The sequence below is a fragment of the Dasypus novemcinctus genome, chromosome 1 (genome assembly GCF_030445035.2).
Source record: "Dasypus novemcinctus isolate mDasNov1 chromosome 1, mDasNov1.1.hap2, whole genome shotgun sequence".
NCBI lineage: Eukaryota > Metazoa > Chordata > Mammalia > Cingulata > Dasypodidae > Dasypus > Dasypus novemcinctus.
The window spans coordinates 67,195,687-67,216,075 of NC_080673.1; the positions used below are offsets into that span (position 1 = coordinate 67,195,687).

The 20,389-nt window shown below is 38.7% G+C and overlaps 1 protein-coding gene across 1 annotated transcript in view; it reads left to right on the top strand.

Moving 5' to 3' along the window:
* Positions 1-1,438: 1,438 nt before the first annotated feature.
* The window catches only part of SCLT1 (sodium channel and clathrin linker 1), a 289,648-nt gene continuing 270,697 nt past the window's right edge, over positions 1,439-20,389 (top strand). The window contains exons 1-2 of the mRNA XM_004466256.4: positions 1,439-1,971; positions 16,439-16,506. Coding sequence (XP_004466313.1) covers positions 1,938-1,971; positions 16,439-16,506 — 102 coding nt within the window. The 5' untranslated portion in view covers positions 1,439-1,937. The remainder of the gene's footprint in view (positions 1,972-16,438; positions 16,507-20,389) is intronic.

Genomic DNA, 20,389 nt, shown 5'->3' on the forward strand with positions numbered 1-20,389 from the left:
CACGACCTGTTTATTCGATAAATCATAGAATACCTTCTAAAGCTACACGGTGAGGCTACAGAGATAGAAAAAAACGAATCTTTGCCTTCAGGAGCATACAGACAGAAGGGAGAGAGCATAGTTAAAATCACAATATGACAACATACAAGGCTCAGCCCAATGTAGTGGAAAGTACAAGCAAGTCGTTGGGAGAGGCAATGAGAAATGATAAAGAAAATAGTAAGCTGAAGTTCAAAAAAGTGTTGAAGCTTGCCCATCAATTTCTCCTTCCAACAAGTTTTTGCATTAATTTCATGGCCACTAAAGACCAGATCAAGTTCTTCCTTCCCTGACCAAGCTAAATTAAGCCTTTTGATAGTTATTAACCGTAGTTCCATATTTAACTGCTCTTCTTTATAGGAAGGAACCATCTTATTCTCCTATTGGGGCTATGGTAAAGCCCACAACAGGTCTTCAAGTGCCTAATTCGACACAATTGGACACATCCTTTTAATTTCTTAATATATTTTGCTAATATTACTTCGATTATATAGCATTATGAGTACAAGACAACAAAACTTGTTAAACTTAACAGGAAGCCAAATCAAGCTGCATCTATAACATGTCTATTTAGTGAAACTAATTTAATTCGTAAAAATACATAATTAAGAAGTACTAAAGGTAGTGGCTACCTTCACGTCAAGCTTTTATTGCTACTGTTGAGGCTTCCTGCAATGTTAATTGTTTGAAAACCCACAAAGTTTAAACCCAGGAAAAATTAATTTTTAAATATGTGAAATGTAATCCATCAACTAACGTAAAATTTTAACTAATTTTTTTCTTGCAAAAAAAGTAACTTTTCTCCTTTCTTTTTGAGGCTGCAAACTTATCTCTGAAGAAATAAATGTTGAATTCGTAGACTCTTCCGAGTGCATCTAACTGCATGCCTAATAAACCACACAGTTAAATGTGTGAACAAGAATTGTCTTCTCTCTCCAAACACCGTTAAGGGGCGTTTTCTGCAGGAACGCACTTAGTTCATGGAGACTGCCAAATCCATACTCAGAAATATTCGAGAGGGTCAGCCTGGGTGAGGGACTCTGAAGACACCATTCTTGAGTCCGTCCCCAACAGCAGGAACCTATATTCTTTCTATACACTCCGCATTGTATCCGAGTAACCAAAGATACTGGGGGCCTTAAAAATATGTATTTAATGCACTACCCAGGTTTAAATTTGGAGGGTTTTCTTAAAACAAAGCAAACAAAAAACCCCCGGGCCCCGCCACACAAAAATACGGGCGGGACAATATGACCGCGGTGCCACGCCAGTGGCTCAGCTCTCTTGTCATCCAGGTTCTCGCGGCTCCGCCCATTGTTTGGCAGATAGCCAATGGCGTGCGAGGACTCTAGGAAGCGCGATGGCGTCAGCGCATACGCTCACGTGATGACGAACACGGCGTCACCGTCTCCAAGGAGCGGTCCAGGGCACCGGTTTCAAAGTCGCAGGGCGGGCCGAGTGGACTTCCGCTGCTGGCCCCGGGCTGACCGGTCATTCTGGCGTCGCGGAGGACGCCAGTTCGCGGAGGACGCCGCCACCAGGTTGCCCATCGGTTCCCTCGGCGCTCGCTAGGTGGCCCGACACGACCCCAAGTGACTCGCGGGACGCCTGTATCGATCCGCGCCCCCTTCCCTCCCCGGTGGGATTCGAGTGAACGTGGAAGAGAATTCGCTTGGCGCGTCCCCTGCAAACCTGAACTCTGAAGAATTGCGTCCGGGCGAGGGACTCCGCTGGGAGTCTGGAGAGGAGACACGACCGGGCTGTTGACGCCTGGTGAGGAGGATGCTGATTACACCGCTCGAGTGCTTGACAACCTTTGGAACGTTGAGTTGGTTTTGTTTTCTCGCAGAGTGAGCTCTCTTTTTGAGGAGGTGAAAACTAAGTAAAATTGGATCGAAATGGCCACAGAAATCGACTTTCTGAGAGACCAAAGTAAGATCTATTATATCCCTTTATTAGAACTACTCAATGTAATGTTTAATGTCGTCGTCATTGAGTAATTTTTTTTTTCTGCCTGTTCGGTGCATGGAAATTTGTAGAAACTTAAATAAAAAGCTTGGTGGCATACATAAGAATGTATATGTACTGGAACATGACAGTTTGCCTATACTTGTGGGTTTCTTGAGCTTACATGGAACTGCTCTAGTCACCAGATGCTTATTATGCTCCTTGCATGCTCTAAAGAAAATTAGAGGGCCGGTGGCCAGGATGCGTTTCCAACTGTGCAGGTAGAACCTAGAGGCACTGCTTTGGCCATTCGTTCAAAAGATGTTTATTGAGCTTCTTCTGTTTCTATTATGTGCCCAGCAATATACGAGTATATTGGTACAAAAATGAAGAGTACACTTTTACCCTCCAATAAATATTTGGGGAAGGAAATATGAACCCCATGAATATCCTAAAGTGGCAGCAATTGTTACTGCTTTGTCTCAGTTTCTTAATTGTTTTGTTGGAACGATTAAATGAGCATTAAAATATGTAAAGGATTTAGAATAGTATGTGACACATGGTCAGAGCTAAACAAATATTAACTATTAAGGGTTATTATAAACTGTGGTCAAAAAAGGTTTCATCTGAGGGTGAAACCTGAGGTACTAATATGAATTTACTATATAAAGAACTATGTGGGCATCCCAAATAGAATAGTATTTGCAACATCAGGGGTTTAGAAATTTGCTTTTTTAAAGGCTTGCAAGAAGGATGACTTTAATGGAATAGAGAGGTTCCTATAAAGGAATGGCAGGCGGAGCTGAAGGGATAGAATGGAGTTCCATACTGAAAGTCCTTGTCTGCTATGTGTTAAGGAGTTTGGACTATTGTAGGTTATAGGAACCACTGAAGGGAATTAAGTTGAGAGTGATTGTGATTTGGAAATTCCAGTCTGTCTGTTACAAGGAACATGCATTATGGTATAGACTTAGGTGACAATTATAATCATCCAATCCTGTCTTAGGGAACTAAGATAGGCATAGTGAGATTGATGATCAGTGGACTTGAGAGAAAGATGTAGAGGGTAACCTAGGTTTTGAATAACAGGGAAGGTAGGAGAAAGATGCTAAGTTCCATTCTGGAGGCATTATAGACCAGTGGTTAAGAACTCAGTCTTTGAATTTAGTCTGCCTGGATTCTCACCCTAGCTCTACTTTTTTCTAAGTCTTTGACCTTGGACTAGTTACTTAGCTTCTCTGTGCCTCAGTTTTCTCATTTATAAAATGGGTATAACAACACAGTAGCCCTCAGGGTTTTTTTTTTTTTTTTGGTAGGTATTAAGTGAGGTGACACAAATAAATCACTTAGCATGATGTCTAGCACACAGTAAGTATACTGTATATATTACTAAAATTATTAGTAATACAATAATGGCGCTAGAACATTAGCAGTATTTGGTTTGAAGTGGAAAGATCCCCACTCATAAGGACTAGCTGGGTACCAGCTGAGTGGTATGGGACAGGAATTGGGTTGTAAGGAGCTTGGCTGTGGTGAGCAGAGTCCCTGAGACAGTCAGAAACTCTTTAAGTTTTAAGAGGAATGAGCTAGTCAAAATTCTTAGGTAAAATTTTGGTCCAAATACTAGATAGTACCAAATGCTATGGACAAAGCATAGTAAGTTAGTCCTTGAAGTAAATGAGTGGTAGTTCACCAGAAAATAAGTGGGAGAATGGATTCTCAGAGGGAGCAGAAGCAGCAAAGGCTCAGATAGTTAAAATAATAGTACTTATTCAGAAAATGGGAACAAGGAATGATAAGGTTTGCATGAAGAGATGAGAATCAATGTAGGATGTCTATGAACATCTTCCCTTTTTTTCCCCTTTAACTGGACCTAGCTTACCCCATATGGTGAATTACCTGAAAACCAGCTCAGATAAATATACATGACTTGCCTTCCTCCCATTTATGTCTGACCACCTCTGTCCTTACTTCTGTTTTGGTCTTGATTGCTTTTTTTTTTTTTTTCATTTGTTCCCTTTGGATTTGGTAGCCCAGGTCAAAACAATTTGTTTTGGTACTTCCCAATGGCAGTCCCTTGTGATCTTACCTTTGCTAATTACTGTTTTAGCTGTACACATCCCTGCCACAGGCAACTCCACACCCAACCAAACTTTTACTAGAGTAAAATTCAAACATACTGGCAGTGCACCATTCTTCCCCCTACATCTAAGAAGGGGAATATGATAGTTCTCACACCAGTTCAAAGAGGGACTTATGAAGCTAAGGAACAAAGTTTTTATTCTTGTAGTGGTGGTAACGGGTAGTGGTGGTGGACTATTTTGTCTTCCTTGTGTTATTTTCTTTCTCAGAGCTGAAATTTTTAATTTTGATGACGTTCAGTTCATCCATTTTGTCTTTTATGGATCATGCCTTCAGTGTTGTTTCTAAGAACCTTTGCCTAACCCAAGGCTGCAAAGATTTTCTTGTATGTTTTCTTCTATAAGTTTTGTAGTTTTAGGTTTTACATTTAGATCTATGATCCATTTTTAGTTAAACTTTGTCTCAAGTGCAAGGTAAGGGTCAAAGTTACTTTGCGCATGTAGATGCTGAATTGAAAAGATTATTGGTTTTCTATTGAGCACCTTAGTTTAAAATTAGTTGTCCAGACCCCACCGTGATTAAGATGGCAGAGTAAGGCACTTTAGAGCTCCCTATCTCACAGAAGTTTTGAACAACAAGCAAGAACTGGCAGAAACATCTTTTTCAAAGCTCCAGAAAAAGAGTTAAAGTACTTAATAACAGGGTGAGTGCCAAAATCCGTAGAAGTCTACTTAAAAGTGGTAGGATCTCTTGGCACCCTGGCTAGCCTTTCCCAGTGTGGATCCCTGGTCCCAGTTTCAGTGGGAGCAGAGTACCCCTTAGGCACATACTGAGACTCAACAACTCAGAACTTGCCCTATGTGTAGAAGGTAGCTCACAGAACTTTTTTACAGAATGCAGTGAAAGAGGGTCAAGTCATGCTGCCTAGGGTAAGGGATTGCTGGCTGTAGGACACATAGTGCAGTGCCCAGGACCATGAGGAAGCTATTTTCTAGAAAAGAGGGGACATCTGGAACCATGTAAGTGGGGGAATTTGTAGGGCCACATGCATATGCCCAAGAGAAGACAACATGCACAGTAAGGAACAGGGAGACCTCTACAGTTTGACCAGAAGCTATTCTTTAAACTCTTTGTATGGTTTGACCTGATGCTATTCTCTAAACTCTTCGTATGGATAAGCCCAGAAGGAGAGCACTCACAGGTCAATCTGAGGAGACTGAAAATCTGTGAAAGCTGTTTTCTTCTGCCTCCCTCCCTCCCTCTGTTCCTCTCCTCCCTCTCCTCCCTTTCCTTCTTTTTTGTTAACTCCTGGCAGTCAAGGAGAGCCTGTGACAGAATATTAGCTGCAAACAGGCTTAAGGAACAGAAGCCTCTGAGTGGTAGCACATTAAAATATCAAAATGTCCGGGTTTCAAAAAAGGTTACAAAACGTAGAAACAAAAATTGATGGCTCAGGCAAAGGAGGACATTAAAGCATTAGAAACCATTAATGAGGAGGACCAGACCTGGGATATACCAGAAAAAGACTTTAAAAAAAGGTCCTAAATATGTTCAAACAGCTAAATGAAATCAGGAAACCAATATATGAACACAAAGAGAATATCAATAGAGAGATGGAAATTATGAAAAGGAACCAGAGCCAAGACCATAGTAATAGAAAATAAAACTTTCCTAGAGGGACTGAACAGCAGATTGGAGCTGGCAGAAGGAACCATCAGTGAACTTAAAGATAAGACAATTGAAATCATTTATTCTAAGGAGCAGAAAGAAGAAAGAATGAAAAGTGAATAGAGCCTCAGGAACCTGTGGGACATCAGCAAGTGTATTTTACACATTGTGGGAATCCCAGAAGAAAAAGAAAGAGAGAATGAGGCAGAGAGACTATTCAAAGAAATAACCACTAAAAACTTCCCAAATTTAACCAAAGACAGGAATATATACATCATGATGCTTAACAAACTCCGAACAGGATCAACCCAAATAGATCCATGCCATGACATATTATAATCTAAACTGACTGTGGTAGTTTTAGACTGTATGTAGCCTAGAAAATCATGTTCCTAAAGCTGATCCATTCCTATGGGTGTGAACCTATTGTGGGCGGGTCATTTTGATTAGGTTACTTCAGTTAAGGGCCTTTTGATTAAGTGCGGCGGCTTGCTCGGTCGGTAGAGGTGGGGTCTGGCTGCGGACGAGGGGTCGGTCCAGCTCAGGACGAGGGGTCGGTCCCGCTTGGGACGAGGGATCGGTCCTGCTTGGGACGAGGGGTCGGTCCGGCAGCAGACGAGGGGTCGGTCTCACAGGGGTTGCGCGGTTCGGCTGACGGGGTCGCCCGGCGAAGCCGGCGACAAAGGGGTCGCCCAGAGAAGCAGGCGACGAACTGGGGACAAGGGAGGCCAGGCCCTTGTCGGGGGCTCTCAGGACTGGAGGGCTCACGGCAGAAGAACTACCGCAGAGACAAGGTAAACAGGCAAGTCCACTTTATTGAGGGAGAGGCAACAGTTTTATAGGGTCTGGGGAAGGCTGATTGGTCGAAGCCACGCCCTGTTCTGATTGGTTGCCAGCGAAAGGTCAGTGGGCGGTACTGGACGGGGGAGGGGTGGTGGTTAGGGATTGGCTGTCGCTGTTGCTGGGGGAAGGGGTAGGGTTTAGGGATTGGTGGCTGCTGTTGCTGGGGTGGAGGGCAGACTTGAGTTTCCCGCCCACGCCTGGCTGTTGCTGCTGTCGGGGGAAGGGAAAAAGGGCAGACTGGATTTTTCCGCCCACGCCTGGCTGTTGCTGCTGTCGGGGGAGGGGAAAAGGGCAGACTGGAATTTTCCGCCCTGCGCCTGCGCAGGGAGAAAGAAGAAGAAGGGTGCCGCCCCACAGGCATCGTGTGGCGCCATCCGGGAGGAGGGGCGGCCACGGAAGCATGGCTGCCGAGAAGGGGAGACCCAAGGGCACTCTGCGCCCATGCTGAGCTCCCTTCAGGGGTGGCGGTGAGTCTGACCAGCCACCCTATTATGGGGGCATCGGAATTAGGCCTACCGCGGCTGCTCCCCCACCAGGCCAGCAAACCACACTTCAGCCCGAGGGGTGACCGCAATTAAGTTACTTCAGTAAGACATGACCCAGGGTAGGTCTTAATCCTCTTGCTGGAGTCCTTTAAAAATGGGTTGAATAAGAAGAGGAACACACTGAAGCTGAGAGACAAAGCCCTGGAAGCCAGAAACTGAAAGAAACAAAACATGGAAGAAAAGGGAGGGACCAGCAGTTGTCACCATGTGCCTTGCCATATTACAAAGGAGTCCAGCATTGCTGGCAGCTGGTCTTTTGGAAGAAAGCAACTCATTTCTGGTATATTACATTTTGGCAGGCCAGCAAACTAAAACACTGTCAAATGCCAAGGAGAAAGGGAGAATTTGGAAAGCTGCAAGAGAGAAGCAATGTATCACAAAGAAGGGAACCTCGGTAGCACAACGTGCCATTTTCTGATCAGAAACCATGGAGGCAAGAAGGCAGTGAATGACATATTTGAAGTGCTGAAAACAAAAAAAAACTGCCAACCCAGAATTCTATATCCAGCAAACTGCTCTTCAATAAATAAGGGCAGGGGTAAAATATTTACAGATAAATGAAGCAGAGGGAGTTTGTCACCACTTGATTCGTCCTACAAGGGATGCTAAAGAGAGTTCTCCAGGTTGAAAGAGAGGACAATAGATAATAGATCAAGGTGCACTAAGAAATAAAGCACTCCAGTAAGGATAATGACATGGGTGAATATAAATGCCAGTACTATTTTGGTTTTTTACTTCCTACAGGATCTAAAAGTCAAAAGCATATAGTGTAAGGATAAATCAGTGGTTTTGGACTCATAATATGTAAGCATGTAGTTTATGATAAGAACCATATAAAGTTGGGGGGATGGAGGGTGTGGCGGTTTGATACTATTTATGAAGTCCTAAGAGAGAGATTGATTTTGTAAACTGGTCTGTTCCTCTGGTCATGATACCCTTTGATTGTATTACATTCAGGTGAGAGCCCTTTGAATAAATTATGTTAAGATTAGGGTTTTGATTTAACCACATCATTAGGGCAACTCAGTTTGAGTCCCCATGCTCAAGGAGACAGAAGAAGATACACAGAAATAGAGAGAGTAGAGAGAGCTCCAAAGACATGGCAGAGGAGAGAACTTGATCCTGGGGCCCCGAGAGAAATGAACCATTCACCTGATAGTTTACAGCTGACCTCATGAAGAAAACAGAGCAGCTGAGATTGGGAGAAGCTGAACCCATGGAGCTTTAAGAAAGAGAGGAAGCCTGAACCCTCACATTGTCTGCCATCTTGCTTCAACATGTAGCAACAGACTTTGGGTGAGGAAGTACCTCTTAAGCTTTTACCCCAAATAAATACTCTTTATAAAAACCAACAGATTTCTGATACTTTGCATCAGCACCCCTTTGGTTGACTAATACTGAGGGTTATAGATACATAGTTTTTACGTAGTGTTGAACTTAAGTCTATATTAAAGCAAACACGATTGTTACAGATTTAGGATGTTAAATTTAAGTTCATGTTAACTGCAAAGAATATGGGAGAATATGGAAACTCACAGAGACAGATTAGAATACAGGTTGCCAGGGGTGAGGGGTAGGGCCAAGGGGGAGTTTATGAATAAAGAGTGCAGGGTTTCAGTTTGGGGACATGGAAGAATTTTAATAATGGCAAGTGTGATGGTGTATAGCTGTATGTACCTTAAAAAAAACATGTTCTTAAGCGTAATCCATATCTGTGGCTGTGAATCCATTGAAGGTAGGACTTTTTGATGAGGCTACTTCAGTTAAGTTATGTCACCTCAGTCAGCAAGTGTCTTACTCCATTTTTGAGGTCCTTTATAAATTGAATGGAATTCGGATAGCTAGGGGGAAAAGTCACAGGAAGTAAGAAGGTGAAATTCATTGGGGCCTGGAGAGAACAGAGAGGTAAGGAAAGGCCATCATGTACATACATTGCCATGTGACAGAGAGCCAAGGAACAACAGTCATTGGCACGCAGCTCAGAATGCCACAGTTTGTGGGGAGAAAGCATTGTCTTGGTGATGCCTTGATTTGGCATTTTTCCTGACCTCAAAACTGTGAGCCTTTAAATTATAATCTTTAAGCCTTTCTTTTGTGTGGTATTTGCTTCAACAGCCTAGGAAACTAAAACAGACTTTGGTATCTAGGTTGGAGTGCTACTGTTGCAAATAACAAAAAATGTGGAAATGGTTTTATAATTGAGTATGGGTAAAGGCTGGAAGAATTGTGAGGTGCTTGATAGAGAAAACCTAGATTGCTTTGAAGAGACTGTTGGTAGAAATATGGATGCTCTCACTGAGGTCTGTTGTTGATTTTCTTTCTTTCTTTCTTTCTTTTGGTTGTCAATTTCATTTATTTCTGCTCTTATTATTTCTTTCCTTTAGCTTGGTTTGAAATTAGTCTGCTGCACTTTTTCTTGTTCCTCCAGGTGGGCAGTTAAGTCTTTGATTTTAGTTATTTTTTCTTTTCTAATGTAAGCTTTTTCTTTAAATATGTATATATTTTAAAAAGCTATTTAGATAACATAAATGTTACAAAAAAATATAGGGGGTTCCATATGTCCTTCTTCCTACACCTCCCACATTTTCCCACATTAACAACATCCTTCATTAGTGTGGAACCTTTGTTACAATTGATGAAAACATTTTGGAGCATTGCCACTAAGCATAGACTATAGTTTACATTGCAGTTTACACTCTCTCTTCCACAATTTTGTCGGTTATGGCAAGATATGTAATGGCCTGTATCTGATGTAATATCATTCAGGACAATTCCAAGTCCTGAAAATGCCCCCACATTTCACCTGTTTTTCCCTCTGCCTCCCCTTAAAACTTCCAGTGGTCACTGCCTCCACATCAATAATGTGATTTCTTTCATTGCTAAAATCACAATAAGTCTATAGTCTAATGTAAGCTTTAAGGTCTATAAATTTCCCTCTCAACACTGCTTTTGCTTTGTCCCATATAATTTGATATGTTGTGTTCTCATTTTCTTTCATCCCAAGGTATTTACTGATGTCTCTTGCAATTTCTTCTTTGACCCACTGATTGTTTAAGAGTGGAAGGAAAAAACAAGAGTGAGAGATCTCTCCATGTATTTGTGAATTTTTCCTTTTTCTGTTACTGATTTCTGGCTTCATTCCATTATGAACAGAGAAGGTGCTTCGTATAATTTCAGTCTTTTTAAATTTATTGAAACCTGTCTTGTGACCCAATATATGGTCTATCCTAGAGAAGGATCCATGAGCACTTGAAAAGAGTATATATCTTGCTGTTTTGGGGTATCATGTTCTATAAATGTCTGTTAGGTCTAGCTCATTTATTGTATTATTCAAATTCTCGGTTTCCTTTTTTTGTCCTCTGTCCAGATGTTCTATCCAATGCTAAGAGTGGTGTGTTGAAGTTTCCCATTATTAAAGCAGAGAAGTCTATTTCTTCTTTCACTTTTGTCATTGTGTGCCTCATGTATCTTGGGGCATTCAGGTTGCATGCATAAATATTCTAGTTATTTCTTCCTTGTGAGTTGTCACTTCATTTAATATATAATGACCTTCTTCATCACTTATGAAACAGTTTTGCATTTGAAATCTATTTTGTCTGATAGTAGTATTGCTATTCCAGATTGGTTTTGGTTACTATTTGCATGGAATATCTTTTTCCAGTCTTCCACTTTCAACATGATTGTGTCTTTTTGTCTAAGGTGAGGCCCTTGTAGGCAGCATATATCTCATATACATATATATATTTATCCATTCTATCAGTCTGTGTCCTTTGATTGGGCAGTTCAATCCATTAACGTTCAATGTTTTTTACTACAAAGGCATTACTTCATCCATTTTACCCTTTGGCTTTCAGTTGTCATATCTTACTATTATATGTCTTTTTATTCTTTAATTTACCTTCCTAATAATCTTCATTTCTACACTTTTCTCCAAGTCTCTTGCCCTTGTTTTTTCCTTTCAGGCTGTAGCACTCCCTTTAGTATCTCTTGTAGATCTGATCTTTTGGTAACATATTCTATTAATTTTTATTTGTCTGTGAGAACTTTAAACTCTCTCTCATATTTGAAGGACAATTTTGCTGAATACAGAATTCTTGGCTGGGAGTTTTTCTCTTTTAGTACCTTTAATACATCAAACCACTTTATTCTATCTTCAGGGTTTCTGATGAGAGATTGGCACTGAATCTTATTGGAGTTCCCTGGTGTGTAATGCTTTGCTTTTCTCCTACTGCTTTCACAATCTTATCTTTGTTTCTGATATTTATTCTTCTAATTAGTAGGTGTCTCAGTGTAGGGCTATTCAGATTTAATGTTTGGGGTATATTGTCCTTCTTGGATATTGATATTTATGTCTTTCATAAGGGTTGGGAAGGTCTCAGCCATTATTTCCTCAAATATTCTTTCTGCCCCTTTTCCTTCTCCTCTCTTTCTGGGGCATAGAAAATGCTTACATCTGTGTATTTCATGTTGTTATTCAATTCCCTGAGACTGTTCCATTTTTCTCATTCTTTTCCCTTTTCAAGTTCAGATGTTTGTCCTCACTGTCACTAATTCTGTCTTACATGCCTCTAATATATTTTTAATCTCATCTATTGTGTCTTTCATTCACATAAGCGCTATTACTTTTCTTTTCTGACTTTCCATTTGTTCTTTATGCTCACCTAGTGTCTCCTTAATATCCTTTATCTTTTTAGTCATATTTTCCTTCAACTCTATATTGCTTTGGGAGATTTATATGATTCTCATTGATTAGTCATCTTAAATCCTGTATATTGTCAGAATATTTGGTTTGTTCTTTTGAGTGGGGTATCTCTTCCTGTTTCCTAGTACAGCTTGTAATTTTTTGCTGATGTCTTTGCATCTGATTATATTGGTGAATTTTCTTGGACAGTCAAGTTCTCAACCCCTCTTTGATTTTTGGTTCAGTTTATTCCAAGTCTTAAAAATTGTCCAGCTTAAGTTATCAGTATAATGCCAGGGACCCACTAATGGCGCACAGATCAGATCCAAATGGTCTGGGACATGAGAGAGTCCAAAAAGCATTTCTTTCATCCAACAGTTTCACAGCCTGCCAACTGATTGTGCTCTTTGGAGAATCTTTCCACAGCAGCATCTCTTTCAACCTTTACTTGCCCATGATTCTGATCTGGCCAGTGCCAAGGTCAGTGCAAACTCTGCTGGCCAAACTCACTGAAGATAAACCACTTTTGACCCTTCACTGCACCCACCCTTTTCCCAGGGAGGAAGATACCTGTTCCCTTTGCTATTGGCTGTTCTGTGAGCCATGGGTTTTACAGGCAGTTTGCCTTAAGGGTGGGGGATGGTTGCCATTTGTGACAGGGGCTAGTAACTCATGGTTTTCATTTTGGCTCCTTTGTTTCTGTCCCTCATCTTCCTGGATGATGTACAGCACGGTTCTGGACTGCACATCCCCAAAGCAGCTCCTTTGGATAGCTTTTTACCCTTCCTCCATTGTTTTCATAAGGGAGTTGAACCCTACACTGACACCATCTTTCCAGAAGTCTGCCATAACTGGATTTAATGAGACTTTGTATTTAGCATTGTTACTGAAAATATTTAATCCTTTTGGAATATTGTAATGAATGAATGTATTTTGCATGTACAAAGAGCATGCCTTTTAGGGGTCCAGAGAGCAGAGTGTGGTTTGGAGCTAATTGTACCCTGAAAAAACATGTTCTTAAACCCAACCTATTTTTGTGGAAGTAGGAATTTTAGATGAGGTTACTTTATTTAAGATGTGGCTCACCTCAGTCAGGATGGGTTTTAATCCTTTTACTGGAATCCTTTATTATCAGGATAAAATTCAGAGAGAGATAGAAAAGCTATGAGAAGTGAGATGTTGAAGTTCAGCAGAAACCAGAAGAGAACTGAGAGGCTGGGCAAGGCTGCCATGTGTATTGCCTTGTGACAGAAGAGCCAAGGACCAATGATCATTGGCAGTCAGCCCCAGAATGCCACAGTCTGTGTGGAGAAAGCATCACTTTGATGGTGCTTGATTTGGACGTTTTCCTGGTCTCAAAATTGCAAGCCATTAAATTCCCAGTCTTTAAGCCTTCCCTTTGCATGATATTTGCTTGAGCAGCCAAAGAAACTAAAGGAGAAGGTTGAGGCTACCATAACATAGTGAATGTGATTAATCCTACTGATTGTTATAATTAGGGGTGGTTAAGATGGAAAAATTTATGTTTCATGTATATTATCATAATAAAAAAGAGGAACTAAGGAGACATGACAATTAAAGGCAATATGTGGTCCTGGATGGGATCTAACAAAAGATGAGAGAAGGCTCAGAGTGACAGCATTAGAAATGAAAAATATGGATATAGACTATAAGCTTTATATCAATGTTAAATATTTTGAACTTGACAACTGCAATTAAAATGGATACATAAATGAATATCCTTATTAATACTGTACAAGGCAATACTTAACAATATTCAGGGTTCAAGGAGAATGATGTATATAACCTACACTCAAGTATTCAGAAAATAGATTGATAAATAGGTAGACAGATACACAGTTTGATGGATAGCTAAGATGATGAATGGATAGCTTGAATGATATGTGGCAAAATATTAAAATTGGTGGATGTGTTTGTCTGGGATATGTTGGAGTTCTCTACATGGGATTTGTATCATTTTTAAAATGTCCCTTAAGTTTGAAAGTGTTTCAAAATAAAGTTTTTTAAAAAATCAGTTGTCCACCTGTGGCAGTTTGATATTGTTTATGAATTCCAAAAATAGGTTTTAGATTATATTCGTGAACTCATCTTTTCCTCTGGGCATATTAGCTTATATTGGATTCAGAGGTTTCACTTTTACTTGATTAATGATTAAGGCTTTGATTGGGCCACATCAGTAGGTGGACAGGGACTCGGAGAAACCGTACTGCAGAGAAGGGAGTTTGGAGTTTTGAGCTGGAGCCCCAGGAAGTAAACAGGCAGGAGAAGAATACAGAGGAATAGAGATGGTTCCATTAGACATGGCAGAGGCCGGGGAAGAGAGATGAGCTGTTTGCCTGATAGTTTACAGCTGGCCTTGTGAAAAGAGGAGAGTAGCTGACCCAGAGAGAAATGAACCACAGGAGAGAAACGAGACTTATCCCAGCCTTCAGCTGATATTGGAAGAAGCTGGGACCATGGAGCCTTGAGAGGAAGAGGAAGCCTGAACGCTTGCAGATTTTGGCAGCCATCTTGCTCCAACTTGTGGCAACAGTCTTTGGTGAGGGTAGTAACTTTTGCTTTAAGGCCCAATAACTGCAAGCTTCTACCCAAAATAAATACCCTTTTATAAAAGCCAAGAGATTTCTGGTATTTTGCATCAGCACCCCTTTGGCTGATTAATACACCATATATGTGAGGATCTTTTTATGGATCTATCCTATTTCACTGATTTCTTTGTCTACCTGACATCACTACTCCCTGTTTTGATTACTGTAGTTTAAAATATCTTCTCTTTTTTCACAGTTGTATTGACTGTCCTAGGTCCTTTGTGCTTCCATTCGAATTTTAGAATCAGCTTGTCAAGTTTTACCAAAAAGTGTGCTGAGATTTTGATAGGTACAGAGTTAAATCTATTGATCAGTTTGTGTAGAATTCACATCTTAATGATACTGAGTCCTCTGATCAATGTAAAGTTATCTCTCTATTGATATATTTCTTCTTTAATTTCTCTTAGCAATATTTTATTCTCTTTAGTGTATAGATTTTGCACATTTTTGTCAGTTATATACTTATATATTACAAAACTTTGATATTGTGAATGTTATCTTTTACTGCTGTTTTGTCGCACATGTCCAATAACACCTCATCCTTAGATGAATTTTTTAGTTTTCCTTTGCTGTTCTTATTATCTAACATACTTAATACCCCTGGATAAAATATTAGCCCTCTCCATATGTGTCACCACAAATTGGAGTTTGAGTAATAACTAATAAATAACCGAGGTGAGATTTTAACCCAGGTAGTCTAGTTTTGGTGTCTGTGTTAACTATTACCCAAGAAAGGACAATCGTAAGTCCTTATTAACACATAAACAAAAATCCTAAATAAAATATTAGCCGATTGAATCCAGGAATGAATACATCTATACGTGTGCATGCATTTGTGTACTTACATACATCCACATGCAGTCATCTTCATATAGGAGTCTACCCAGCAATGGAAGGATATTTTAGCATTAGAAAATCTGTTAATTTATATTAACTGCATTAACAGTTTGAGAAGAAGAGAACCTAGATAATCCCAATTGAAGTTGAGAAAGCATTTAATAAAACTCAGTACCTGTTCTTTATAAAACTTTTTAGCAAACTGTTAGTAAATAAAAACTTCCTCAAAATAATAAATGATGTTTGCTGTAAACCCAGAGGAATTGTTGTACACAATTGCAAACATTAAAGGTATTTTCTTGAACAAACCAACATTGTATTAAATACTCATATCAACACAGTAAGACAAGAAAATGAAATAAAAGTAATGAGTATTAGAACAAAAAAAGTCAAAGTGCTATTTGTGGACAATGTGATTGCTTATCTAGAAATTTTAAGAAAATCTACAAATTATTGGAACAAATAAGAGGTAATCAGGAATTTCTGAATTCAGAATCAGTATACATATGTTGTTTGATCCTATATACCAGGAAAATAAATTAGAACATATAATTTTAGGAAGACACCATTTCAAATAGCAACAAAAACTTCAGGTACTTAGGAATGAGTCTAACAGAAGATGTACAAGCTATTTATGGAGACAATTACCAAATTATTGAGTACATAAAATAAAACAGGTAAATGGAGGATCATACTAAATTTATGGATTGGAAAACACAATATGGTAAACATGCCAGTTTTCCCACAAATGAATGGGTGTATTCAATGTAATATCAAATATAGTTTTGACAACCTTATTCTAAGCTATGTGGAAGAGCTAAAATAGCAAGACATTTTTTAAGAACTTCAAGGTTGGAAATATCTTACTAGCTAATATGATATATTATAAATGTCTTACTATATTGAGGTTTTATTGGCAAATTGACATACATTAGTGGAATAAAGTAGAGAACACTGAAATAGAACTACACATCCAAGAACACTTGTTATATGAGGGACTTGGCGTAAAGTTTAGTTGTTTTTAAACTTTAAGATAGTGTGTTGAAACAGGTGATTCATCTTATTTTGAGAAGCAGTAGAGATTAAAGGTTTAGTGTGAGATATATATCATTTCATAGCTAAATATTTCTGGTATTTAAATTGAATATTACTCTATGAGCTATAGCTGATTTTTACCTTTGTTTCAGATCAAAGATTAAATGAAGTTCTTAGGAGGTATCAAATGGAAAATTTCTCCAAATATTCATCTGAACAGGTATGTAAATTAATTAAGGTATAATGAATTAGGTTCAAATTTAAGTGTACATAATTGACATAAATATGAATGCAAAATAAATTCTACATATGATTTTTCTCGTGTGAAGCTGCGTGTAACACTCTGAAATTTTGATTACAACTTTGCTTCTCATAAAGGGAGAAGCTTGCTTTTGTTTAATGGATGTAAATTGTTTGGCCAAAGAAAACTTTTTTAAAATAAATCAGAATTAGAGCTTACATGTTATATATGATGTTAAAATGTCTGTGTTCTTTAGTGAAAATACAATCCTATATCCTTAGTAATTTTCAAAGCCTCACTTGTTTGTGGTTCTTCATGTCAGTAACCTTGAGCTGGTTTCTAAAAAAATGTTCAGGAGAATTTTCTTTTGCTTTGTTTCTGTTTTATACTGAAGAATGTTATAGAAATAAGAGGAAACCATTATCAGAGGGTATGTGGGACCTAGGGCACTGGTCAGAGATGTTAACATTGTAACTTTAGTCATTTCTGCTAGCAACAGAAATCCTTCATGAATGGAATTTACATTTGCCTTTTTTGTTTAGCTATGTTTCCCAAGTGCCTAGAACATTCCTTGCCAGAGGTACTCAGTGAATAGTTGTTGAATGAACTATTCACAGAGAATGAAATGACTCTGTCCTTCCTCTGTTTCCTTTCTTCCTATCTATCTTCCAACATCGTTTGAGCTCTATGTGCCAAATACTTTCGAAGTCATGGACATGCAGAGTCATGATCAGCTTGGGAAATACAAGTATTAAGAGTATTTTTTAGTTTTATTCTCAAGATAAAATTCCAGTGAAATGCCTCCCCCTCGCACTAGATACTATAAAATGATCAATACTTGTGTTATGTGGACATATATTTCATGAGACATTTTTTCTAATCTTAGAAAAGCAAAGTGGCAGGGTTTTGACATTTATTTCTTATAAATAAGAACTTATAAATTGGAACTTCAAACATGATTTCTGCAGATACTATATTATATGTGATGCTTGAAACTCCTTAGTGCTATATAATGGTCATTAGGTTGATCTTGGATAAGAATAAGTTTTGTGAATTTGCTTAACCATTTTGTAGAATGTTGTTTCTAAGAAAATACATGTTACCTTTATGATAACTATTTATAAATTCTGTGAACAAACTGAAAGTTGGAGTCTTCCAATGAGTTGAATAGCTTATATATTTATTATTTGATTCATTATAATTTCCTAATTCATTAATCCTTTCAAAATCTTTTCCCTTCTTTGGATTGTGTGTACCTTCTGAAGATATTTTAACAAACAACTAGTTTCTTGAATGATTCCTTCAGGATTATTGTGAAATTTAGTTGTCTTTATTTGATTACTTTGTTTTCTATATAAATAAAAGGTATTTTAAGTGACATTGCTCTCTGAGATGTAATAATAGGCAGTGGATGACAAATATTTAAACATAAGAAAATGATTTTATTCAAGAAGGTGAACAGAAAATTTCCCTTCCCCCTTTCCCTTTCTCCTTCTCCCTTTCCTTTTCTTTTCCCCCTTTCCTTCCCTTTTCTTTTCCCCATTCATTTTTCCCTTTCCTTTCCCCCTTTCCCTTTTCCTTTCTCTTTCCCTTTCCCTTTCTTCTTCAATCCCTACCTTTTTTTCACACCCAGGTAAATCTTTCTAAACTATGCCGCACTATTCCCTGCCTAAATAGAGACCACTGAAGGGTTGACTTAAGTGTTTTGGTTCCCTTGATACTCACTGGGGGACAGGGTCAGGTGTTAGAAAAGGTTTCTTTTCTCTGATAGCTCTCATAAAAACATCATCCTCTTCCAGCTTGGGGAATTCTCTTTGTACCTGTTGTATCCAAAATTTAAATAAAGAAAAATTAGGTTGAGATAAATAGTTTTCTGGCAAAAAAAAATGCATAAGCTGGAATAAAGAGGAAAGAGGGAAGTAATAAATATGAAAGCATGGTGCCAAGGAGGTATGGATGGCTTCTGGAAGGGGAAGACAATCACAGTGAATGTATTCAAATAATCAACAAATACTTCTTCATTTAACAAACATATTTTGATTACATGTCTGTCATAGATAAGCCCTGGAGACAGTGCTACGAATAAAGTAGACAAAAGCACCACCTTCAATAGAAGAGTGATGAATAAATGAATCAATTAATTATAATTATAATAAATCATATGAAGGAAATAAAAAAGGTGCTGAGATAGAGATTAATTTGTGTATAGTTGTGTTGCAATTGGGTTGGGGTCATGGCAGAGACCTATTTTGGGTAGAATGGTCATAGGAAGCCTCTCTGAGGAAGTAATATTTAAGCTAACTTGAAAGTGACGAAGGACCCAAAGAATGTACCAAGAAAGGCCCTTTTGTCATTTCTTGTGCAGGAACTGGTTCCAATTGTAATCAAATAATAGCTATTTGAACATTATGTTGAAAAAACATAGTAAGGATGAGTTAACAAATGTGTCAATAGATAGAATATAACAATCTACTTGGACTTTTTAATGAGTTGAATCAAATTAACAGCTGCCTAGACCAGCACTATCCAATAGAACTTCCTGTGATTATGGAATTATTTAATCTTCTGTAATCCAGTATAGTAGCCACTAGACTTGGGATTTTTGAACACTTGAAATTAAGCCAATGCCATGGAGGAACTGAATTTTCATTTCATTTTAATTTTAAATAAATAAAATATAGATATAAAAGCCACATATGACTTGTAACTATCATATTGTACTGGGCAGTTCTAGATGCTTAATCTGAGGAATTTCCTAGGTAAAACCTTTAAGAACTGATTTAGCATCATCCTATGGTGATATGTTAGGAAATTGATGATTTACCACCTTAATAAAGAATCTAGCTGTAAATTAGGTTTTTCTTATGCTGTACACTAATCTTTATTAATGTATCATGAAAATCAATATCCTTATAATACTATATAATATATATGTGAATAGAAGGCTTAAGGAATTTTTAGGAACCCTCTAAAATGTGCAAAGAGACTTTCACAAAATGCTATTTTCTTCAAAAGATGGAGGAAAGGATGGCATTTACATATTTCATAGCCAATAATACTGATTTATGTCAGGGGTAAAAAATTAAACATTCAGAATTGTTTAACAAGATTAAGCACTTAGAATACTGTTACTGTTTGAAGCTTTTTGTGGATCCCAGAAAAGGTCATTAAAGCAAACCTATTTCTTTTTTTTTTTTTTTTTTTTATTGACTTTGTAATAATATTACATTAAAAATATATATGTGAGGTCCCATTCAACCCCAACCCCCCCCCCCCCAACAACACTCGTTCCCACTCATCATGACACATCCATTGGATTTGGTAAGTACATCTTTGGGCACCTCTGCACCTCATAGACAATGGTTCACATCATGGCCCATACTCTCCTCCATTCCATCCAGTGGGCCCTGTGAGGATTTACAATGTCCGGTGATTACCTCTGAAGCACCATCCAGGGCAGCTCCATGTCCCAAAGACGCCTCCACCTCTCATCTCTTCCTGCCTTTCCCCATACCCATCGTCCACCATGTCCACTTTTCCCAATCCAATGCCACCTCTTCTATGTGGACATTGGATTGGTTGTGTCCATTGCACCTCTATGTCAAGAGGAGGCTCAGATTCCACATGGAAATTTCTATGCTTGTCAACCACACTGTAGATGGGACCTTTTGATTAGATTGCAGGTTCCAGGGTGGGTGTTAATCCTCTTACTGGAGTCCTTTATAAATGGAGAACTAAAAAGCCACAGACATGATAAACGCTGCAGTGATAGAAGGCTCCAGATGTTGAAGAACCCGGCAGAGAGAGAAAAAAAATCCCATAGACAGCACAACCTGAAGCTGAAGCAGTGAAACCTGGAGAA